This window comes from Telmatherina bonti, assembly GCF_933228915.1.
Source record: "Telmatherina bonti genome assembly, chromosome: 23".
Lineage (NCBI taxonomy): Eukaryota > Metazoa > Chordata > Actinopteri > Atheriniformes > Telmatherinidae > Telmatherina > Telmatherina bonti.
The window spans coordinates 7,523,587-7,549,537 of record NC_136632.1 but is presented as its reverse complement, the minus strand read 5'-3'; the positions used below and the strand labels follow the sequence as shown (position 1 = coordinate 7,549,537).

General features: G+C 39.4%; 2 protein-coding genes across 3 annotated transcripts; both read left to right on the top strand.

Moving 5' to 3' along the window:
* Nucleotides 1-276: 276 nt before the first annotated feature.
* Nucleotides 277-5,331, top strand: epyc (epiphycan; the record flags this gene model as incomplete). Its single annotated transcript, XM_079263055.1, has 5 exons — nt 277-313; nt 2,893-3,051; nt 3,164-3,366; nt 3,572-3,667; nt 5,161-5,331. The coding sequence occupies exons 1-5, from the start codon at nt 292-294 to the stop codon at nt 5,329-5,331; spliced, it is 651 nt and encodes a 216-aa protein (XP_079119181.1). The 5' UTR covers nt 277-291.
* Nucleotides 5,332-11,423: 6,092 nt separating this feature from the next.
* LOC306773643 (uncharacterized protein) lies at nt 11,424-17,845 on the top strand. Of its 2 annotated transcripts, none has more exons than XM_079263517.1 (10): nt 11,424-11,462; nt 14,098-14,183; nt 14,327-14,522; nt 14,728-14,872; nt 14,988-15,120; nt 15,840-15,960; nt 16,052-16,130; nt 17,313-17,415; nt 17,529-17,649; nt 17,747-17,845. In XM_079263517.1, exons 1-10 carry the CDS (start codon nt 11,447-11,449, stop codon nt 17,806-17,808), a joined length of 1,062 nt encoding a protein of 353 aa, XP_079119643.1. In that variant the 5' UTR covers nt 11,424-11,446; the 3' UTR covers nt 17,809-17,845. The 2 variants fall into 2 exon arrangements, with proteins under 2 accessions (XP_079119643.1, XP_079119642.1); XM_079263516.1 differs by having other exon boundaries at nt 17,526-17,649.
* Nucleotides 17,846-25,951: the final 8,106 nt, after the last annotated feature.

The following is a 25,951-nucleotide window of genomic DNA, read 5'->3' as shown; positions in this document are numbered from 1 at the left end:
TAAGTGTATGGTTAATTACCAGGGTGTAATTTTGCTTCAAAGAAAAGAAAAAGTTCTAACACGTCATTTACATGCAACTGTCTCCATGTGTCGTCTATCTCTGACTTACTGCTGCTGTGTCTTTCTCAGACAGAGACTGAAAACTATCTTGGACCTGAGGAGTCATTGGAGGAGATACAAGTGGCCGAGTGGGAGGAGGTGGATGAGCAGGAGGAAGGAGAAGAAGAGGAAGAAGAGCAGCCCCTAAGACCCCAGCTGGTTCCTCAGGGCTCAGGGGGGTCTGGCGTTCTCATGGGCCCAGACACACAGAAAGGTCTGAAACTGCACACAGAAGCAAAGCAGCTCTCCCAAAATGAAGGCAGTATTTAATCAATGAGTGCACTCAGTTGGAGCTCAGTGCATATCCTTTAGCTTATGAAGTTGTGCAAACAGCTTCGCCCAAACAACAAAAACCAAGCTGTCTTGTCAGCTCATCACCTGCTTCATTCACAATCATCTGTTCCATGTGCACGTCATCCATTTAACTCTGTTAAATGTGTTGTTCATCGTGTCTGTTTAACCAAATCATCATCGTCACCTGATCCTGTTTGTCTCATATGTTTATTAATACCTAATCTTGTCTCTAACAAGAGGTGGAGCTGCGTCTGACCCCCATTCATATTCTTCATGTCTCCGGGGATTTTGAGGGCTCCGTAGGGTCTGGAACCTCAGGAGCTTCTGGGGCCTCAGGTTCTGGAGGCCCAGAGGACGCACTGGTCTCCGGTACTTCTGGGGAATCTGGTGACATCGTTTTTATTTCTGGAGCTTCAGAAGAGATACTCAGCTCCGGAGGATCGGGGGAGTTCTTGGTATCAGGGGATCTGTTGATATCCGGGGATCTTTCGGGGTCCGGGGATATTATGGGATCTGCTACTTCCGGAGCCTCTGGGGACTTCACCTCTGGAGGCTCTGGAATTGACATTGACGTCCCACTGGTTTCTGGAGGCTCTGGGGACCAGTCTGGTTCTGGGTTCTCAGGAGATCTTTTGATCTCAGGGGCATCTGGGAGCTCTGGAGTTTCTGGGGAGTCTGGTGAGTCCGGGGACTCAAAGATAATTCTCATATTTGAAGGTTAGTATGTCCACAGAACTGTCAGCTTGATGCTGCTTTGGCATCTTGTTATTGATTATATGATCGACATTAACGATCTGTCTGAAATTCCATTTAACTGCTTTATTTTTAAACGTGGTTAAATGTTGAGCTTAATCATTTGTGCTAAAATTCATTTGTGTCCATAATCATGTGTTTCTAACATCTTGTCTCATCTAAAATGTGTGATTGACCGGTTAACGGGTTGATTGATTTTCCCTCTTAATCTTCACCTCCTAACCCTAAACTTGACTCCAACAAGAGGAGGAGCCGCCCCTCATTCCTGAAACTATCCCTAAAGAGGTGTCAGGTGTTTCCGGGGAGTTCTCAGGAACCTCAGGGGATATTGAAGCCTCTGGAGATAAAGACGTCTCTGCCTCTGGAGATACAGACGTCTCTGCCTCTGGAGATATAGATGTCTCTACCTCTGGAGATATTCCTGTGACAGTGGTCCCTAAACCTGAAAAAGGTCAGTAACTGATCTAGACATGTTGGAAACACATTAAAGGCAGGTCCAAAGCTATTCCCTACCTCAGACACTGAAATAGAAACTGAAAGGCTTCTTCTTTCTTGGTCTTGTCCACCAGCTTTCTACTACGCTGACTATGAATCTTACTCTCCTTATGGAAGCATATGGAGGGGAAAAAAAACAAGCATAAACTTTACTGAGAGAGCTGCAGATGTAGCAAGATTTTTGGAAATGAAAGCCAAGTTTTATCAGTGTACAAACTGTAGTCTATTGTCAAATCCTGCAGAAACGGTTGGAAAACCACTGAAGTCAAACATTTAACCACCTATAACCCCTCACATAGGAGCTAACACTAAGGCCATGGGCTCCTCGTTACAACACCACAGAAAATGATAATGGGCTGGGAAATATTGACAGATTTTTTTTTTTTAAATTATACGTCAGGTTACATCATTACAATTTTGTTTACTCCCAGAAACCCGATTTTGTTGATCCAGTAAACAGGCTGATTCTATAAACTTATGTGGCCGTCTTTTCCTCCCACTGGTGTGAGTTCATTCAAGTCAGGCGTTGGACTTTAATTTCCATTTTTTAAAGACAGTTTATGGAACAGGCCACAGACAATAAACTGGTCAGAAAACTGGTCAAGTTGGAGATGCTGGTTCTGAAAATCCCTAATATCATGATAATAACTGCAGCTTTGACTTGTTTCCTACAAAAGCTCTTGTTTAAAATCCAAATTATTCTTGTTCCGCAACCCATTGAGGTCACTTCATTGTGTGTGTTGTTCTAACGATCACGTTGTCACGTTTCATGTCATCAATAACACAAACCTGCATTCATAAATTCTCAGTTAACACTGCTTAAACTTCCCTGCTGCGGCAAACAGTGAGCTACTGGTTGCCATGTGTCCCGTCCCGTGTCCATGCTGGTCTAACCTGTTGCTTTAACACCTAATCTTGTCTCTAACAAGAGGAGGAGCTGTTTCCAACCACACCAGAAACCCCTCAGGAGGGGGCTGGCAGTGAGGAAGAGATTGACAGCTCTGGTTTCCCAGAGCCCGAACCGCCAGAGAAGCCTGATGAGACTGAGGTTGACAGAACAGGTCAGTACCAAATACAGAGTGAAGTAACATCGCAGTTGTCTTTGGAAAGCCTCACAGCCTGGATCCTCACTTTGATTGATGGTTTTGAATTCTTATATAAAAAACAATGCATTCTGCTTCATGGTTTTTGTTTTTTCCTTCTAATCCGTCCTATTTTTTTCCTCTTCTTCCTCTTATTGGTGTGTTCCAGGAATGCCCACTTGCTTGTTGTGCACGTGCCTCGGTGGTTCAGTCTACTGTGATGACTTGAAGCTGACCAGTGTACCACCTCTGCCCAAAGACACCACTCACTTCTACGCTCGCTACAACAAAATCACCAAGATCAACAAGTCTGACTTTGCCTTCATGAGTATGTTTCCTGTTTTGAATGAAACCAGATGAGTACTAGACAAGTAAGATGAAGTTTGGGGTGAGCCTTCATCACTCACATCGGTATCTCAGAATGTGTTCTTGCCTCTCAGACAAGCTGAAGAGGATCGACTTGACCGCCAACGAGATAACATCCATCGAGGACAGAGCTTTCATGGGTCTGCCGGAGCTGGAGGAGCTAGTGATCCGGGAAAATGACGTCTCTCAGCTTCCATCTCTCCCGGAAACCATGACCTTGATTGATGCCAGCCACAATAAAATCGGCTCAAAGGGTATTCATAAAGAAGCCTTCAAAGTACGTATAGTATCTTACCGATGCTGATCAGTAGTGGCATGAACTCTGTAGTTTCCTATGCATGACTTAATAGCACAAAAGTTTGGATGAAAATCCTGCTGAATTCAGTAAAACACAAACTTCCACCTCAGCTGTTTGAGATCTTGTGTTGTCCAAAGTATTGTCCATCATATCAATCATGATTCATTGTTCCACTGTTTTACAGGATATGACTGGCCTGCTGTACCTGTACCTAACGGACAACAACATTGATTACATCCCAGTGCCTCTCCCAGACAGCCTGCGATCTCTACACCTACAGGTACATCTACTCTAGGCTCATATCTAATCTATGTGGTGAAGCAATCAACCAAATGTCCAAATGACCAAATTAAGCGTGAATACAAAAGCATGTGACAATGAACATGCCTTTTACTCTACTGTCATACAGAAGCACATGAGAGTCGTGCCTCAATTACTTATTGATGTCATCATCCTAAAATCACAAAGACAATTTTCTAATAATCACAAGGAACTGGCCTTTGGTTTCTTGGAGATAGCCAGCCAGTGGTGTATTCCAGGGTTTCCATGGATATACAAAGTATGCCCATTTCTAAACCTCCTGTAATGCTGCTTTTACTTTTCCAATCGTCTCTACACATGTACCCACGTAACCCAGCGGCTCAGCTAAAGTTGCCTATGCTACACTGGTGCAGTTAGCTCTCAGCTGCGTAACTTTAGCCTGAACAGAGACATTATTCACTTTCTGAAACCGCTTAATCCGAATAAGGGCCGCGGGGAAGCTACAGCCTATCCCAGCAGACTTCAGGCGAGAGGCAGGGTATACCCTTGACAGGTTGCCAGTCCATCGAAGTGAACAGAGACATAATAAAGATAAATGTATATATATGAGCCTGTCTTTCACTATGGAATCATGTTTGCATAAGGGACAGCTTATAAGTCATTGTAGTAGTATTGCTTCTGATTAACAGTGCATGAAAACCAATAAAGTAAACCAGACCAGTTGTAAATTATTGTTACTTCTTTGATATTTACATAAATTACTGAAAATGCATTTATTGCATGCAAAGCAGGGCTACTTGGAGGGAAATGTTTAGGGAGTGGAATTAGCATATATCTGTAGCAGATTAGCTTCAGCTGGCCGCATTTAGCCTCTACTACACAGCAAATTGAAGACAGACAAACATATACTGGAACGTTCTGCAGCTCATCCGGCGCTTACTGCCATTCTTCTAAATAAACGCTGGCTGAACGATGTGAAATAGTTCCTCACATTTAACTATGTGTACAGAACAGGCAAAAAGCTAACTTAGCAGTCTTAGAACAGACAGTGTGTTTTGCTGCCACACTGTTCTTTCATCAGACTTCAACCAGCCAAATCTTTACCAATTTTTTCCTGTTTCTGCCCTCCTCAGACACCTTTTCATCTTCTTACTTTGTTCAACCATGACAAAATTTTAATCAAATAAGAGGAGAAAGTCACACAAACCATCATCTGTTATTACTCACACTATGCTCATGTTTGTGTCCAAAGATACACGGTATCCCTTTAAAACGAGTTGTCTATTTTTATTCATTCATTAATTATCCTAACCGCTTAGTCCGATTAAGGGTCGCAGGGAAGCTGGAGCCTATCCCAGCAGTGTTATGGGTGAAAGGCAGGGTACACCCTGGACAGCTTACCAGTCCATCGAAGGACAGTTATCTATTGTTAAATGAAATGAGCTCCATTTTTATGTTTTGTTATCTTTAATCAAATTTTTTCTAAATGGCATCGACCCACTTCTCTTGTAGCGTAACAACATTCAAATGATGCACGAAGACACGTTCTGCAACCTGAACGATTTCAACTACATCAGGAACGCACTGGAGGACATCCGCTTGGACGGCAACCCCATCAACCTCAGCAGGACCCCGCAGGCTTACATCTGCCTGCCACGTATACCAATCGGGGATCTCATATAACCACACAAATACAACCACATGCACACATATTTGTACATACTGACGCAGACTTACAGTATATTCACCACTCAAACCAAACAATCAGTTTCAGTGGCATGTTCCCAACGAGCCATCATACATGCTGCTGATAAAAGTGCAAAACTGTGTGGAAAATTTACACTTCACATCACCTTCAACCACGTACGACTGAGATTCTGAAGCACATACACACTGCTCTACCCTCTTCTTCTTGTTCACATTTACACACCAGGAGCACAGCAACACATAAAACATGAAAATAACCCAAATGCACACGCACACTCACTTATGCAATTTCACACGCAGACACGTGAACTTTCTCAAAAGCCAAACTGTTCCACAACTTGATTAAGAGTAAAAACATGAGTTTATTAAACATCCTCAAACGGCATGTATGTTTCTGTTACGTGTCTTTCCAACCAATATGTTTAAATATGTTTGTTTTGTAAAAATAAAAAATAAATATTAAAGATTCACGACTAATCGAACACTTTTGGTGATGTATGTTAGCATAAACTTATTGAAGCTGGAGCTTAATGAGAGGAAAATTGAGTATCTAATGCAATAAAAAAAACGCATTTAAACGCAATCATTGGTTGTAAAGTCTGTAATGTAATATAAAAATATATATACTGAGAAGACTTTTCTTTATTTTCTTTCTTTTTTTTTTTTTTTTTTACATGAACTGCAATAATTGGAATATTACACTTCAAAAAACGTGATGTTTTAACCGTGCACCATAGTCTACATCAAGGACTCTGATGTGTAGCAGATCAACTAAGGACTATTGTTTGATTTGGGAGGAGGGAGGGGGTTGTTTATGATTGTGGACGGGGTTACGAATAATGCTAAACAGCTTGCTATTGTGTGCTCTGTATGGAATAACCACAAGTGAATAAAGTCGTTTTTAAGACCTCTCCGATCTAGGAGTGGCTCAACGTTTTTATTGACGGCTCGAAGGAGGCAGATGACGGGGATTTTGGTTTCTGTGATGATGTAATCGAGTTGGAAACAGCTCAGGGTTAGTCTGTAAAATGTTACTGTCAAGTAGAACTAAGAGAAAGGATGAAATTATCAAAATGATGCAAGGTGGGGATGTTTTCTGGGTAAAGAGGCTGCAACTGTAATTCTGTTTCACAGGATTCTGCAGATGATCAGTAAAAATGTGCTGAAAAGAAATTTTCTCCCAAAGGAAAATTTTGTTCAGTTTTTGTCAATTTTTTTAAGCTTTAAGTCACGTCCAACTCCGGTCTGTTGCACCCGAGTCGTTCACCTTATCACAATCTCCTGTCGTCTCTGTCTCTTCTTTTTCTAGTGAAGTTCTCTCCAGCATTGCTCTCTTTCTACACAGTCAGTCGTTCACTACACCATAACATCTGTGTCCTTCTCGCACCATCGATTTCTCCCTCTCGTGCAAAGCCCAGTCTCAATCCAGAGCCCTGCTTTCCCAACCCAGGGCCGCCCTCGCCCTCTTCATTAGCAGCCACTATCTTAGCTCAGTGTCCTTCACCACCTTCCTCACTTCTTTCCAGCAATGCCATCGCGTCCTGTCAGATTAAGATGACCTCGATCTCGGGCACATCTGCCAAATCCGTCCTTATGGTGGGTATTTTGCTCCTTTTTGGTTTAGACATGGCTGAGAAATCTCTGCTGAGGTTATTGGGGAGGGCCTTGCAGTTGGCCCTCCACTGCATCATCCATAAGGAAGAAATAAGGCCAGAGATCTGAAAACACTTTGACCCCTTCTGGAGGAAGGCGTCTTTAGCGCCTAAGAACAGAGAAAGCAATGAAAAAAGACATTTTATTATACATATTTTTAACTGATGTAAATGAAAAAAAAAGTACCACATATTTTTTATTAATATTTTCCAATTTTTCAGATCCCTGCTAGTGGGTCATCTGAAAGCCCAGATGGTTCAAAATGGCCCTGAAGATGGATCCTTTCTGTGAATTACATTAATGACACCGTTTTTCCATAATAATTATGAAAATGGCTGAATTTCTCAGAGTCATAACTCACGCTAAAAGCTAAACTTCCAGAGGCAAACATATGTTTCCACATTTCAGGGTCTGGACCTGCACACAGTGTGCCGTTTTTTTGGCAGTTGGCAAACAATATAGAGGTCCATTACCGCCACCAATGTGGGTCAGGATAGATAGCCAAAAAAGTATATACTATATCATCATGTCACTATATTTTGTAAATAAGCTCTGTTTTTATTATAAAGCTTATTATGATTTTGTGTGAGTCTACTGCGCTTCGAAGGGCCCTATTTTCTTCTTCTCTTCTTCTAGCAGAGCGTCATAGTTTCCAGCAGACAAAGAGCAGAGCATGATGTCTATAGCAATGAGCAGCTTTTTTGTCACCATCTACCGGTGATTTAGCGCATTACAAATACTGTGGAGACTATCATAACGCCTCTTTGCCTAAAGGTTTTCGGAGTTTGGTAAAGATAGAAAAATATTCACAGATTCGGCTTTTCCAAATCAATAACTCATCAACGGAACATTACTTCCCCAAAACTGACACAACACCGTAATCAGAGCAAGGTAGACTGCAAGCTACAATCACATTTTCCTCAAAAAGAGCCGTCCTACGACCTACGAGACGTACATGGGACTCAATGCAAAATCTGCTGCTTAGTGACCGTTTGCAAAGTGCAAAACCGAAAAAAATATGAAAAGGAAATATTCAATAACTACAATATGACGTGTTGTAGTGTCACCAAACTCACAGGGTAAAAAAAAGCAGTGTTAAGCTTCACTCAATCACACTTGTTCCTACATCTGCTACCTGGAATCTGGGTGTCATGATGGATGACCAGTTGACCTTTAAGGTCCATGTTGCCTCGGTTGCCCGTACCTGCCGATATACTCTCTACAACATCAAGAGAATCAGACTGTACCTGACAGAACACACGATTCAGCTGTTGGTTCAAGCTCTGGTCATCTCACGCATCGATTACTGCAATTCCCTACTAGCAGGTCTGCTTGCATGCTCAGTTAAACCTCTGCAGATGATCCAGAACGCCGCAGCACGTCTGGTTTTCAACCAACCCAAACGAGCTCATGTCACTCCGCTGCTCATCGCTCTTCACTGACTTCCGGTCGCAGCACGCATCAAATTTAAAGCTTTGCTTCTGGCTTACAAAACAGTAACTCAAACGGCTCCTGTCTACCTTCACTCCCTAATCAAGGCCTACACTCCCTCACGACAGCTACGTTCCACCAATAAAAAAGACGCCTCGTGTTACCACCAATATGTGGGACTAAATCGCTAGCCAGTCTCTTTTCCTCTGTTGTACCACGATGGTGGAATGACTCAGCTCTTCAAGGAGCACTTCAACACTTAGTATAGCTATATTTTTAGAAAGTTGGAGAACTTAGCCCAGTTCTTTGCAACAAAATTTATGGTATTAATTCTTTGTATTATAACATAGGTGATATTATGGGGTGGGAAGGGAGTAAACAACAACAAAAAAAAAAACAAAAAAAAAAAGCCTGCAGCACTTTATGTAACGAGCTGCGTCCAACTGGACAGTCCCCGAGCACCTTCCTACGATGTCCTCTACTGTTTGCTTTTGTGCTTGTGTTGTTCTCGCTCATATGTAAGTCGCTTTGGATAAAAGCTTCTGCTAAATGATGACTGTAGAGTAGAATAGAATAGATGTATATTTAAAAATAATTGTTTCACAAAATTGTTTTTCCATTTCAGTAAAGACGTGCATTTTATTTACCATATATGTCAAAAACACAGTTATCCATGCAGGATGGCCCACATTTTCTATATGATTTTTCAGTAACCCTTGAGTCCACAATAGTGCCTTTTTCTATTATATCCATGTCCAAGAACTAAATTCCTAAAAATAAGAAATTTTTTTCCAATATAAGTGTCTTGGTTTTGCCTGCATGAGACCCCTAAGCTGAAACTGTGAAATGACAAATAATGAAAAAGAAGTGGTTGCTTTTGACAGGTAGAAACACTTACTTACAAATGACAAAAAGCCAGACCTCAAAGGCCAAATGATGATTGTACAACAATGTAGAAGACACAATGTGAAGTAAATGTGATATTGTTTATTTCATGATGACAATTACAAAACAAAACGAAACCAAAAAAAAAAAAAAGCTTGATGTTTCATGGAAGCAAAGTAAAATATTTAGGCATATCTTTCCACAATAAAAGGTGTAGTATGATCCAGATGAGATTCTTTATTTACCCTGTGAGTTTGGTGACACTACAACAAGTCATATTGTAGTCATTCAATTTTTTCCAAAAGTTCCCGAAAACCAGTTCGGTAAAGATAGAAAAATATTCACAGATTCGGCTTTTCCGAATTAATTAATCATCAACGAAACAATCAGAGCAAGGTAGACTGCGAGCTACAATCACATTTTCCTCAAAAAGAGCCGTCCTACGACCTACAAGACGTAAATGGGACTCAATGCAAAATCTGCTGCTTAGTGACCGTTTGCAAAGCGCAAAACCGAAAAAAATATGAAAAGGAAATATTCAATAATTACAATATGACTCGTTGTAGTGTCACCAAACTCACAGGGTTAAAAAAAGCATATCATCTGGATCATACTACACCTCTTACTTTGGTAAAATATTCTTAAATGTATTTTTGGCATTTTCTATTTATGTAAATTTGTATTGTGAGTGTGGTGACACTACAACATGTCACATTGTAGTTATTAATAATGTTGTGCTTATTTACATAAATAAAAAAGAATAGTAATAAATACAGTTAAGAATATCTTCCCAAAGTAAGAGGTGTAGTATGATCCAGATGAGATGCTTTATTTGTATTGTGATTGTGGTGACACTACAACATGTCATATTGTAGTTTTTAATAATTTTATGCTTATTTACATAAATAAAAAGTAGTAAGAAATACATTTAGGCATATTTTTCCAAAATAAGAGTTATAGTATGATCCAGATGAGAGGCTTTATTTACCCCGTGAGTTTGGTGACACTATGAGTTATATTGTAGTTATTAATCATTTTATGCTTATTTACATAAATAAAAAATAGTACGAAATACATTTAATGATATGTTCTCAAAGTAAGAGGTATAGTATGATCCAGATGAAATGCTTTATTTGTATTGTAAGTTTGGTGACACTACAATAAGTCATATTGTTGTTATTGAATATTTCCTTTTCATATTTTTTTCGGTTTTGCACTTTGCAAACGGTCACTAAGCAGCAGATTTTGCATTGAGTCCCATTTACGTCTCGTAGGTCGTAGGACGGCTCTTTTTGAGGAAAATGTGATTGTAGATCGCAGTCTGCCTTGCTCTGATTACGGTGTTGTGTCAGTTTTGGAGAAGTAATGTTCCGTTGATGATTAATTAATTCGGAAAAGCCGAATCTGTGAATATTTTTCTATCTTTACCGAACTGGTTTTCGGGAATCTTTGGGGGGAAAAAATGAAAAATTGAATGTATTTATTCTTATTTATCTGTCCCTTTTTTTTTTTTTTTTTTTTTTTTTTTTTTTTTTTTTTTGTTTCTGTACACTGGCTGCCTTCATTTATTTTCAGTCCTCAATCTCAATTTGCATGCACTGAAATATTCATTTATTCTTTTTTTTTCTTTTTCTTTTCATTATCATTTGGAAATTGGTTAGTTCAACAAATAGCTTTCTTTCTTTTTTCTTTTTTTTTTTAGCATTTCCAGGTTAGTGTAAAATAATATGCTTAAAAACAGACCAATTCAATATGAACTATTAAGACTTGGTCTAGTTAGCTGGAATAGGCTACTAATGGAAATTATGGGTTATTGCTCGATAGTCTGGCCTTAAAAACACTCTCACATGGAAACTATTTCCCAGTCTAAATATGTTTAAGAACGCTGGCTTGACTTTGATTTCCTGTTAAATAGTAACGCTTATCGATTTGATCTTTAACCTATAAAGAGTGCAATCACAATGAACTTTCATGTCCCAGAACAACTTCATTTGTCAGTCGGTGATTTTAGGATTGTGGCGCAGTCTGACACCGAGGCTGATCTTCCTTTTAAAAGAGGCGTTTCCATCTGTGGGACTAAAGCAGGGCAAAGAAAACGAAAGTAGCTGTAGAAGAATACACAATGGCGTCTGCTGGTCGTAAGTTGTCTTAAAATATATTAACATGTCTGTAAAAGGGTGAAATGTGCATTTGTACTTTTTCATTTCATGTCATTTGAGTCTCATCAAGACCTTTCTTTCTTTCTTTCTTTCTTTATTCCTTTCTTTCTTTCTTTCTTTATTCCTTTCTTTCTTTCTTTCTTTCTTTCTTTCTTTCTTTCTTTGTGTCTGTTAAAGCACGTTTTGGATCATTTTAGAGAACATTGAAAAAAGAGAGACTTCTTCAGTGTCATGTCAGAGTTTCAGATTTATTAGTAATGAATGACATTTTGACGTGACAGATTCACTTTCGTTTCTTGCATACATTTATTTCGCGTGCATAAAATCTAATTGTGAACAATAAAGTTTCGCTTTTCTATTTGTTTAATCATTTATAAGAATGCCAAAAAAAATAAATAAATAAATAAAAATCACACTGATTCTTTAGCTCACGTTATTTTAATCAGTTTCCAAACTTGAGAAGAGGAGCGCGGCCATCAACCATGATAGACCAGCAGGAGGCAGCAGAAACCTGAAGCTATGTTGGTTCATTTAGAGTCTGGATCATCAACTCCAGTTCTCGGAGGCCATCCTGCAGGTATTGGATGTGTTCCTGCAAAAATACACCTGATTTAAATTAATGTCTTTCACAGACTTCTGCAGACAACAAGCTGCTGCAGATCCATTTTATTTGAATCAGGTGTGTTGCAGTAGGAGAAAAAAAACACCACCAGAAGGACACCGGATCTCCAGGACTGGATTTGGATGCCCAGGACCCTGATTTAGACTTTTTCTTGATATTTTGATCCTCATCCCATTGTTGGATTTAATTTCTGTGGAATCTGACATGAGCATGTCTTTGCAGAATGGTATAAAATCCTGAAGTATTTCTTAAACAGTACGACGCATTGACGTCCAGCTAAACAGGGGCGACTCTAGAAAATGTGGGGCCCAAACAGGGGGGGTAAAAAGAGTGGCGCATGTCCGGTAAAACTTTATAATACTGGACACAAAATTTGCTTCGCTACTTAGGGGTCAATCAGGAGCAAATGGATAATTAACCAGTACTTACTGGTGACCATGAAGACCAGACTAATTAGAGTACTACTGGTTAGTTGTCAAGGAATCCAAAGAGGAAAAAATCAGGGACTAACAGACACTTAATCAGTCCTTCCCTAAAAAGCCTGTTCTTTGTGGTCAACGGTAAGTACTTATGTAGTATCTATAAGTCCAGTGATTCTCTGTCTTGGTCCTCGAAGGCCGGTGTTTTCTTAAGGTTCTCCGAGTATCTCCGCTGCAACACACCTGTTTCAAATCAATGTGTATTTAGCAGACTTGTGCAGAGCTTGTCTGAGTCTGAAACAGGCTTGTTCCAGCAGGATTGAGGATCCCTGTTAAGCCTGTTCCATCCTCCACGAGAAGCGAGAACGTTTTTCTTGTTCTCGAGGCTCCGAGAAGAAAATGACGTCATTTTGTTCTCGCGGACGTGTTTGAGGACAGTTCTTGACACATCGGGCTGGTAGAACTTTTTTCCTGCAGGGCTGCGAGAAGTATCGTGTGATTGGTCGGACATTGGAGGTGGGCGTGGTTAACACAGAGAAAGCATGAAGCGGAGTTGCTGCTTCCGTGTGTTTGCTGTTGCCGGCAAAACGGATTGTTTTGATAAAACAGCTGATCGAGGTGGTGAGAAAGTACGAACATTTTTACATGTGGCAATAAAACACTCGGACCCAGCCGCGTGCACGACCCACCCTGCCGCGGACGAAGCTGCTCGTTAAATATGAAACTAGAAACTCGGAGAGCGGAAACCTCCACCAAGCACAATGTTTAAGAATCCTTTTAAAACATTCCTGGATCCAAACGGTGATCCTGATCACCACCAGAATTTAACCAGTTCTTCATTTTTACATTTGCAACAACTCTTGAAATATTTATAAAATCCCTCCGTAACCTTTTTAGTTATCTTGAGCAAAAAGACGCCGGGGAAAACAACCTCCTCGGCGGAGGCAACAACCGGGTTCATTGCACATAAAGCAGACATCTCCCCCCCGCAGTGATCCCTCCCCGCTGCAGACGTGCTTCTCGTGGAGGATGTATGGACCTGCTGAACAAGACGTTTTTTTCTTGTTCTTGCAGCCTCGAGAACAAGAACTCAGTTCTTGCTTCTCGTGGAGGATGTAACAGGCTTTAGTCCCTGATTCATTCCTCTTTGCGTTCCCTTATATCTAACCAGTAGTTCCCTGATGAACTATAATTGATCATCTGTACTCATGTTGGTGTTGGTATCAAGAATGACTCCAATGTAGATATTTGTGCTGATGTTGAAAAACTCTGGTATCAGTGCATCCCTCTGGGCGAGTTAGACTTTATGTGTGATCATGGCCCCACTAGGCCACTTCTTTGGCCATGACTTCACAACTAAATGGCAACAAAGCAGGAGGATGGTACCAAGTTACATGTATCCCAAGAGCCAAAACAAGTTTCTGCTGTATGTCAACCAACATATTTGTGGTGCATTCTAGTATGTATTCTGCAGCAGCTATGCGAATGATTATTAAGCTTTTGTCTAAACCTCAAAAAGTCCCAAAATGCTGGTCAACGATATATCTTATGGTTTTTCCTTTCTTTTTGCCAGTGTCAGAAGATGACAACATTTCAGACACTGAATCTGATCTTTTTGAGTCGGACAGTGACCAACCCTCGGACGAGTCTGACAGCGGGGTTGGTTTCCTGACACGCATACCGCCATGAGAAAATCCACACGCACCCATCTTACACACATTACACCTCACTGATGTTTATTTGATGCAGCTATATTTGAACCTGCTTATCAAGAAAAAAAACATTTTTATTTCCATTTTCAGGTTTATGGAAAAGAGCCCTGCAAGTATTATAACAGCGGTGGCTGTAAGAATGGGGGGAAATGCACTTATCTGCACACCTGCAAGTATTTTCTGAAAGGAAGCTGCCGCTACGGGTCCAGATGTAAGCTAAATCACTCTGTAGACACAGGGGCGTCATCCGGTATGGACAGCAGGGATCTGGACCAATCAACAAGCAGTGAGGACTTTTCTTTTACTCTTCCAATACTCTTCCTACCGAGTTACATTTCGGGGTATTTTTATTCTATATTTATCCCAGTTGTTCCCTCATTATTTATTGTGCATATAAAATAAAATTACCAGGGTATACTATCATGTGATGACACAATAATAATGCAGAGCTCTGTTTCAAGATTGATCTTTTTTTCTTTTTTTTTTATCAGGTCCAAAGCTTACGGATGGGAGATACTACCAGTGGCAGTTACATGATGGAAAGAGCTGGAAAGATGTTGAAAATGATCACATCATTGAGGCCCAGTACTCGCTGCCTCACACCAAAAGCATCAAAATCTACAACACACCATACGGGTAGGAGCTCCACAATGAGATGATGAACTTTTGTTGTGTCTTTCAGTTACATGTTAGCGGCCAAAATACCAAGCATGGCCAGGAGATAACGATGCCTCTGCTCCTGTTTCTGCAGGGCAGTGAGCATCAATTTTAACAGGATGAGAGTGTATGGAAAAAGGCTGAAAGTGAGGCGTTTGGATGATGGAAACACCGTGTGGTTCTGGTATTGCACCCTGGGGCGGAAGTGGATCAAGTATGGAGACAAGGTAGGATCCTCTTCCCATCATGAATTTATATTTATTTATTCATGTACACCTGAAAAACACCAACCAGGCCAGAAATCTGGGTGTAGAGATGGACTCAGACTTTAATTCTGAAAAACACATTAAAGGACTAACAAAGTCAGCTCACAATCAGCTGTAGAATATATGAAGGTAAAAGATCTGATGTCTCAGCAGGACCTGGAAAAACTGGTCCAGGCTACTGTAACTGTAACTGTCTTCATGGCGATTTCTAAAACATAAATAAGACTCCTGTAGCTAATTCATAACTCTGCTGCTTGAGTCGTCACTAAAACCAAGAAAGTGGACCACATCAGTCCAGTTCTGAGGTCTTTACATTGGCTGCCTGTCCGTCAGAGGACAGACTTTAAAGTTCTGCTGCTGGTCTATAAATCTCTGAATGGTTCAGGACTAAAGTACATCAGAGACCTCTTGGCCCAGTATGAACCTGCCAGACCTCTCAGGTCATCTGGATCAGGGTTTTATCAATTCCCGGAGTCAGAATGAGACATGGAGAAGATACGTTCAGCTTCTATGCTCCACATGTCTGTAACAAACTTCCAGAAAGCCTGAGATCGGCTGAAACATCCATTAAAAGACCCTTCTGTTCTCAGCTAGATTTCACTAGTTTTTAATTCAAAGCTGTCTTAAGTTTATTTAAAGAAATCTGAATGTTTCTTACACGTTTTAACCTTTCTGGACAGGATTCAAAGGGCAACCCCACTGCCGCGACAAGCTCCGACATAGAGAAGAAGTTCCAGAGTAACTCCAAAAGCTCTTTTACTTTCAGCATTGGTGGGGAAACCTTTGAGATTCGATTCCCAGGTGAAGCACCATCATACAATCGTTTAAGATAACTTCTAAGACATGCTCCACTTCTTCGCCTAACTTTGCTCCATATTTCATCTTCTGCCAGCGATGCAGCAAGTGGGAAAAAATAAAAAGAGGAGAGTCACTCGACGGCCACTGTTTAGACAACAGCAAGCAGGAGCAAGGTGAGTTCCTGCAGTTTTCACTTCTGCAGCCCAGCATGGAGCCGAACGGCAACAAAGCAGCAGCCGTTTAGTCTCCGTCACTACTATCGCTGGCAAAGTTTTCTTTTAAGTTTTGTATTTTAAAATGTTCTGACTGTAGAAGTACTGCATCAGTCTGAGACACAGATTGCTTCTTTATTGAAGAAAGTTCAGCAGTCATGAGCATGTGCTGCCCACAAACAGAAACACGTGAAGAAGAAATAGAATAAAACTTTCACAAATCAGTTTCCCCCCCAGTCTCCAATCCCCCAACCAGTTAAAGTATCTTCTTATGAAGTCCTCCAACTTTGCTACTTAAGATTAAATTTCCCTTTGCAACACAAATTTGAGTCTTTGAATATGTTTGGTTTGTTTTGGTCATCATTAACAGGAGATAACAGGACTTTGTACGGTATCTACACATTCACAACTGAAGTAGCATTAACTCACTTTTAAGCTATTTCTACTCACTGAAGTTATTCATAGCTGGAAGTGGAGTTCATGTGATCCGTCTTTAAAGTGCACTACAACTAATGGCCACGAGGTGGTTCATCCAGAGCCTGTTTAGCTCCTGTAGACTAATAGAAAACATCAGCTTTTCTTAAAGATTTCAAGTCAAAAAATCATCCCCATGAGTGATTATGTTCCAGTTAGGTGGGAATAACTCCCTCTGATCAGTTTGCAAACGCACTTTAAAGTAGGGTCACCAAATCCAGTCCTCAATGGCTGTCATCCTGCAGGATTTAGTGTTGCCTTGATACAACACACTTGATCCAAATGAAAGGCTCTCCAGCATCTTGTCATCTTCTACAGCTGCCTAATGAGCGAGTGATTTGGGTCAGGGTCTGATAAAAATAACACATCCTTACAGTCCTTTGACTTTCTAATTTGACCGCATGTGAGTGGGCTCATTAAAACAGTAGATGATGGTGTTTTCAAGAGAAAGAATGAATAACCTGACATAAATATGTGTTTCCAGAGGAATAAATGCTGAAGTTAAGTCATGCTATGCTAAACCAAGCTAAGCTAGCTAGCTTTATTTGCTAGCAACTTTTGCTAGCTTGGAGCACTAGCTTCTTAGCCTATGTTCTTAACATAAAATGGAACAGCTGTCAATAAAAACCATTCAAATGTTGAATAAAAATGTGGACGTTGTTGTTCCAGAGCTGTTCAAGCAGCTTCAGCTTTACAGAAGGTTTCTTTGGGCTCTAAACCACAATGGCAGTTTGAAGGAGACAGTGGAGCATGGCATGAATTCAGACACAGGGTAGGCCATCTGTGGAACTGGTGATTTATTACTATAATTATCTCAAAAACTTAACTCTACATCTTATAGTGCTGAGATAAACCCTTATAGATTTTATCTTGTTGTTTCAGCAGAAAGGCACTTCCACTGAGTGCTCAGTGACCAGTGACGACATCGAGCAAAGGTACCAGCTAAACCCCCGCGACAGCATGACGTTCAAAGTGAAAGGACACTCCTACAAGCTGGACTTTGGAGGTTGGCTTTGTTTTAAATAGTGATATCAGTATGTCAACCAGACATATCTATTGTAGCTGTTGTTGAAGCTAAATGAGCTTTTATGTGTTTGTTACAGCGATGATCCAGACCAACCTGAAGACCCAGCACACGCACAGGATCAGGCGTGTGCTGGTGTGAGCATTAAAGATGATTTATAACTTCAATACGTGACGGGACTGTGTAATCTGGTACTTATTACATTTATTTAGGAAGTTTTTGTTGTTGGTTTACATTAGTGTTGTTTCTACATGCCTGATCTTGGGAAATTTCATGTTGTTTACATTATAAAGGATGTCAGGTCAGATTCAACAAGCTTTAAGGTTAAAAATCCTGCTCTCCACTGGTGTACTGTGTCAAATGCCATTGCTGGAGTGCTTGTTTCAGGTGAAGATGTTCTCTTTTGAATCACACTTGTTTGATGACAAATATCATTTAACACACTGCCAGAGCAAGATGATGTGGATGTGGCAAAATCCAGTAAAGAAAATGTGCAATTATGAAACATGTTGAATATTAGATTCATGGTGAAACATGCTATACCAACACACTGATGTTTAATGTAACAGAGCAGTATAAGGATTGTCTGATTCAGTGTCAGTTTGCTTCTTATTTAAAGTTTTTTTCATGTTTCAGTGTCTGACATGCAAAATATCTCATATCCTAATTCTACCTTTTATGCCTTTTTACATTATGCAAGGATGTGATCTGCAATAAGCCATTCAATACTCTTTCATTAAAAATGAAAGAAAATGAAAATCCATGTATACATATTTTTAAGCCAAAGAAATACTATTTACTGTATACAGGGATAAATCTATAAATGAAATTATTTTAACTTTGATCTTTCTTTCTTTGATTTAACTTGCTTTTAACAACATTAATCAATCAGCAATTAGAAGAAGTTTGATTGTAATAAGACCTCAAATGTTTTATGAAGTTCTGAAATAAAGAGGGAGGATTTGAAAAGATCACTGTTGTTTTTGGCGTGGATGGATGGATGGATGGATGATGGATGGATGGATGGAAGTCTGTCTCAGCAAGCCAAATTGTTGATCAGCAATGCAAGATGATGATGCTAAATGCATTTTGTGAAAGTTCCTCATTAATTGCAACACATTTCAGCTCATTTCCTGCCAGTCTCTTACATTATAATGTGTATTTATGATTATTTTTGGTCAAATTTATGACAACTATTCAACATAACTTTTTTGTTTTCACAAGCCATAGATAGAAAACACAAGATACATGCAGTAGTTATGTATTTTAATTAGAAAACTTGTTTAGATAAAAAGAAAAAAGGTTGCTTCTTCATGACTGGCAGCACCCTGGAGGGAGACCAAAGAAACCACATTCAGCAGAACCACAGTGCGTTGCAGTGTGTACAGGCAGGGAAGCCTGAGGAATAAAGTCTGGTCCATTTTACACAACAGGGTTTTTCTTTACCACTTTCTTATTTAGATATCTGTGACAAAGAAAGAAAATTCAGTAAGATGATTGATTTTAAACAGCAAAGATCTCAAACTCTTTGTGTTGCTTTGACTTAATTATTGTCCAACATCAGCTCTTTATTATTTTTTTGTTCATTTTTAATTTGTTTGTTTCTTTGTTTATTATTTAATTAATATTATAATGTTTTTTTTCTTAAACCATTAAGGGATCAAATTTAATTATTCTTTTCTTTAATAGACTTTCAGAACAAATGAATCACACATTTGTGATGATTTCTTAGAACTTCATTCAGATACATTAATATCAGCTGGAGGCGCCACTGACTATTTTAAAGCTTTTATCTCAGTAAAAAGGGAAAGCTGATGCCAGTAGCAGAGTCTGAGTAAGTGGGATAAAAAGATACTTTTTTTTTTTTTTTTTGTAAATGTGAATCTTTGGTATCATCGTCATAGTGTAAAACATTCAGATGAAGGTGAGTCTGTTAAGATACAGGAGGTTGATCTGCTGTGTAGCTGCAAAAACTAAAACCTGGAGTTTTTTGTGTTTGTTGCTTCCAAAAAACAAAGGAAAGGAGAGCCACATCCAGGACGTTGCAGATCCCTTCATGATATTTAATATCCTCTCATAAATCACGTTAATATTCTGTATTTAAGCCTCTCAGCTGATTCTCTATGATCTAAGTTTTTGATCAATGAAGATGAGTTATTGAAGAACTGTCACATATGTTCACAGAAACTCATAATAAAAACATTTTCTCCTACCTTTCCAGTCAGTGAATTGTATTATAAGTGGCAGCAGCTGGTTGGGAATATGTGGTTTTCGAATTGAGAATGATCATGTGATCAAGACTCATTTCTGCCAGCCTGGAGCGAAAGGGATCACCATAAACACCAGAATTGGTCAGTGTGGTTTGATTTCATCTAATGCAACCTGTTTGTCATTAATCATGCACATTTTTTCTTCCACTTCAAGCTTATTTTATATCAGATTTACTCATCTCTGAAGTACATAAAACTGCATTGTGTGTGTGTCCACAGACAGGTTTCTATAGACTATGATAAACTGCAGACTCTCCCTGCAGCAGTGAAGGTGCATAATGGCTGGTATTTCAGAGATGACCAGCTGCAGCAGGACGCCGACGTCCAAAGTTTATATAAATTCATAACATGGTGAGAACTGAGTATTTTCTTTCGACTGGCATCTGTTCAGAAATGAGGATAAGTTCCACAACATAAGCATTGAGATTCTTTCAAGCAGAACATGCAGACCATTTTTAGCCACGTTAAATATCATCAGGGCAGGTCAGGTAACTGGATTTATACCCAAAGTTGAAATTAGTTTGCAGCCTGGAGTTGGCTTTCAGACAATAAAACACACAACACAGTAAATATGCAACATTGCAGACATGACTGGTTCAGGAATCTGACATCAGCTTGGAGGAAACTCCAGCTTGAAATATCCACTGGGAGATTTATCAAGTCTAAACAGGAGGTGGGACCTCCCCGTTGCCTTCAGGGGGATGCGCTGAGGAGGCGGAGCATCATAAACACGCCCATACTGATGTGAGCTACTCGCCTCTTCTGCTTTGGTGTCAGACGTGTGCAAAGCTGCAGCCCTGAAGTGAAACCAAAACTATATTTCTGTCCCTGAAATGGAAAGCTAGCACCGGCTCAGAGTACACGTAAGTGATATTTATATATAAAATCCAGGTTCTAAAAATCAGATGTTACATCTGAACCTTCCTCTTTATCAGTTCTACAGTGTTTTACCCTCAGATGACGGCAAGTATGTCAACATGCAGTGAGGTGATGCTGTGCAGCTTCTAAAGTTGTTATGCTGAAAGCTTTTTCTGTTTGCTGCTTCCAGGAAACTGAAGACATGAGTTATTCTCAAGTCAGTGCAGGTCTGTTCACGTTTAAAGTTTCCTAATGAAGTAAATATGATGCATTTTAGCTCTTTAAATTAAGATTTAGAGAAACAAAAGAGAGTTATCACATACTCCAAAAGAGATACTTTCTTGTTTCATAATCAGATTTGTTCAGATCTTAAATGCTTAAATCCTTTCTTTTCCAGTCAGTGTGAAGTATTATGAGTGGCAGCTGCTGGTTGGGAATACCTGGCTTCGAATCGACAACGATCATGTGATCGAGACTCATTACTGCCAGCCTGGAGCAAAAGGGATCACCATAAACACCAGTCAAGGGTCAGTGTGGTTTGATTTTATGAATAATAACCTGTAATCCCATCCAGATTTACTTATGAAGGACATGAAACAGATAAAGTCCTTTTCTTAGGTCTAATAAAGGAAGAAATAGCAAATGGTGACAGCAGTGATTAAAAGGCCAAAGATTATTTTAAAAAATGACAAGTATGATAAAACAAAACAAGTCAGATGTGAACACATTACAGGAGTAACAAGCAGTGTGCACAAGTATGCCGTAATATTAGATTTAAAACGCAACACTCGATTGAAACGCTGAAACAACAAGCAGACTGAAATATGGGCAAAAATATTCAGACATCTTCAATATAAACAATAAAATAATCCTAAAAACTATATAATAAATATAAAACTATATTTTCCTTTTTTAAACTTGGAGACTAAGTTTAAAAAGGGTGGAAAAGTGCAGGTCTGCAGGGAGGGCAGCGAGGAGCCAGAGGCTTTTCTTTTCTTTTTTCATTTGTTTTCTTTTTTTTCCTTTTTTTCTTCTATTATTTTTTACTTTACTTCTCTTTTTTTCTTTCCCTTTCTTTTTTCTTTCCTTTTCTTTTTCTTTCTTTTTTCTTCTATTCTTTTCTTTTCCTTTCCTTTTTTCTATTCTTTTCTTTTCTTTTTTCTTTCATTTTCTTTTTCTTTCTTTTTTCTTCTATTCTTTTCCTTTCCTTTTTTCTATTCTTTTCTTTTTCCTTTTTTTTTCTTTTATTTACTTTTTTCTTTTCTTTTCTACAGGAAGCATATGTAAGAAGGGTTGATGTTCCAAATGCAACCTGAATGACTATAAATCATTTGTCCCTATTACATCAAAACTTTAAATAATTGGACACATGACTTGTGTAAAATATCTCTTGACTTTGTGGATCATACAGCAGCAAAGATGCTTAAAAATGCTTTTCTATTTTTCATCACAAATGGTAAACGGGGGGAAACCTGGAATCAATCTCCCAACTTTCCAGTTGGAAGACGACTGCTCTTCCTGCTGAGCTACAGTCACCCCAACATAGATATTGTGCAACATGTTTATAATGTTAATGTGTAATTATATGTTGCTTTATAGAAATTTACAGATATCTGGTCAACTTGTAGTTAAAGTTAAGGCAGCGACGGTAACAGCAGGCACATCCACAGCTAATTTCCACATGGAGTGTTTCATCATCTTGCATCACATCTCATCTGATTGTATTGCACAATACTGTGTCGTATATTATCTTACTTTATTATACTGTATTATACCATATATCATATTGTATCATATTGTACCGTATCATACCATATTCCCTCCCATCGTATTGCACCGTATTCTTTTATATGTTTTATTTTTTTAATATATTGCAGCTTTTGTATGTTTTTTGTATGTTTGATCATCAGCGCAAAACGTTAAAGAAATGTTTTACGTTATGTGGAGTCTAAGAGAAATAAAAAGTCAAAAGAAGATAAGAATCTGGTCCTGTGAGACCCCACATGTAAGGAGGGGCCAAAAAAAAAAAAAAAAAAGACATAAAATCCCCAACACTCAGTCTAGGAGAACCTGAACCAGTTCCGAGCAGAACCTTCATCACCTGCTAAAGTTTAGTAAAAGGAGTGTTTTCTAGAAAGTGTTGTCATTCCACAACTTCACTTTCCCTACAAGTAGCTTATTAGATTTCAGATTTGCAGACGTGTAATGTGTGTGTGTGTGTGTGTGTGTGTGTGTCTACAGACAGGTGTCCATAGACTTTGATCGGCTGCAGACTCTTCCTGCAGCAGTGAGGGTGCAGAGACTAAGCTTCCCATCTCAAGGCCAGACGGAAGACATAGGCTGGTATTTCAGAGATGACCAGCTGTGGCGGGAATATGGATCCCAGGTGAGATAAAAGCTATGAATGAATCCAGTCTTCACAGTTTTCTCACTCCCTCCTCTTCTTTCTCAGAGCTCCAGCTTGTCGGCCTCGTCGGTCAGCAGTGAAGACATCGAGGGGCACTTCGCTAAGAACCCTCAGGGATCCTTTATGTTCACAGTGGCCTCCATGTCCTACTCGCTTGACTTTTCCAGTATGTTGGATTGATTTGTTTCATAGAATCCACAAGGAATATTTGTTTTTTCAGCATATATCGTGTTTCATTTTACAGCCATGACCCAAACAAACCTCATCACAGGACTGAGCAGGAACGTACGCAGACGTCCAAAGTTCAGCTCCACCAGTCAGAGGTACGTCTTCTTTCTGCACCTCCCACCAGCAGGCAGAGATGTTTGCATCTTATGCAAATACATCTACTTTAGTCCTTAGAACCTCGCCAAGAAAAGCTTCGAAATCACATGAGAAGCCTCTAAAATGCATGATAGTTGCCTCGTGTCCCTGCAGCCTTCACTCCACCCCCTTCCAGCCCCCCAAAGGATGCTGCAAGTGGGAGTTTATGGGAGATGAAGGGCAGTGGACAGAGTACCAGGCACATGTAAGTGAATGGTCAGGGTGAGTCAGCAGCAGCACCCAGTGGTCAAACCTCCAGAATGATTCATGTGTGCTTGCAGATATGTTCGTTTGACAGTGCTGCCATTGAGAGACAGTATCAGCAAAACCATCAAGGCCAGCTTCACTTCACCACCCAGAGATTCTCCTACATGCTGGACTTTTCAAGTAATGCACACGAGTTTGACCACAAAACTGCTCTACAGCTCGGGTTTTCAGTAAAACTAAAAGTTAAAACCTTCTCAACAGCAATGTGTCAAACCAACGTGAGTACTGGGACCAGCAGGTCGGTGAGGAGGACGGCTGATGATGGGACGCAGCGAAGCAGCAGGTCAGGAAGCCACATCACTGCATTCACAATGAGGAAAAGAACATTATTTTGTGATTTTGCTTTAGATTACTTAATAATTTAACATCTTTTAGTTTTTGTTAGTTAATTTAAAGCTGGATTTCCAAACCAAAGCTTCCTTTTTCCTTTTTCTGTAATCTTCTAAAGCATCTTTACATCTCCGGTTCTTCAGCTCAGGTTCGAGCCCGCAGTGGCAGTTTCTCGATATGGACCGGACATGGAAAGATTATTCCAAAGTAAGACTCCCTGTCCTTGTCCTGTACGCCTGAAAATAGTGATAAACCTAGCTAAAAGTTTATCTTAATTCTAAAATTTGCTGTAGTGATTTTTGGAAAGATTTTTTTTATTTTTTATTTTGAATCACTCTATATATATATATATATATATATATATATATATATATATATATATAATATATATATATGTTCTTTTATTGCATTATGTCTGTTCAGTTTTATTAAAATTGTAATTATTTATCTTACCATATTTATTATTCGAGATTCAATTTAGTAATTTCATCCATTTATTTAAATTTTTTTTACTTATTTGCAGGTATCTAATATTTTATTTGTATACCTTATCACTAGTCAATTTAATGTTTGTTTTTTTTTTTAAATCTTATTTTAGACCATCTGTATTTTTTTCCTTTTTAAAAATTTATTCTTTTTATTTTAATTAAATTTATGGTCTATCGTTCTCCATTTTAAATTTACTACTTCTATTTATTAATTTTACCTATTTAAACTTTTTCTTTTTTTTTTTATTTTATAATGCCACAATTTTTTTTTTTTTTGCAGGGATTTCATCAGTGTAGCATTTCCAGTCAGGACATTGAGCTGCAGTACCAACAGAACCCATCAGGCATCATGATATTCAGCACCAGGAAATTTAGCTACGAACTCAACTTTTCGGGTGAGCTGCAAACATCAAGTTGTTTTTGTTTACATGAAGCACAGCTGATGTCTGTGCGAGGTCCAGACTGACTTGTCGTACCTTCGTAGCCATGACTCAGAGGAACCTGTCCACAAACACCACCCGGTCAGTAAGACGACTTCCCCAGTGACTGACGTCAGCAGACAAGGAGGATGGAGGTCCGACATGTAACGCCACTTCCTGTTTCCCACTGCCTGGCATGATCAGGGGTTCCCAAAGGGGCCGCTGTACTGCAGGTTTATTACGTATTCCTGCTCCAACGCACCTAGCTTCCATTAAATGGATCCAACAGCCAGTTAAGTTCCTCACAATGACTGATTAGTTTGAGTCAGGCATGTTGGAGCAGGGAAACATGGAAAACCTGCAGGATCTCTGGACATGCCTGGACATGATGGAAAACCTTCTTCTCAAGCTGCTTCTTCTCTTTGTTGACAGTTATTCCAGTACTACTGTGATATTTCCACTTCTGTTTACTTGTGCATCACTGAGCGTCAACACGATTTTCTCTTTGAACGATGTAAACCCTCCATCCCTGCAGAAACTTACCTCTTGCCTGTAACTTCAGCCTGTGCAAAGAGGCGAACAACGCCATCTCCCATCATCCACAATAACTTCAAACAACCGAAACAGCAGAAAGAAAGTTTTGTTACAAAGACACTCGGTGTGTAAAAATAAGAACGTTACAGAAAGTGAATGGCTACAAAGACTAAAGATGGACACCTACAGCTCACCCAGATGGATTTATACATGCAGAGACGTGTCAGACATAAAGCCATGTCATACTGCTGCTTGGGTTCCAGCTTTTAATCATCAGTTTACTGTACAAACCTGTGATTAGCTTTAAAATAACAGGTTTTTTTTTTTTTTAGGGAGTTTTAAGGTAAA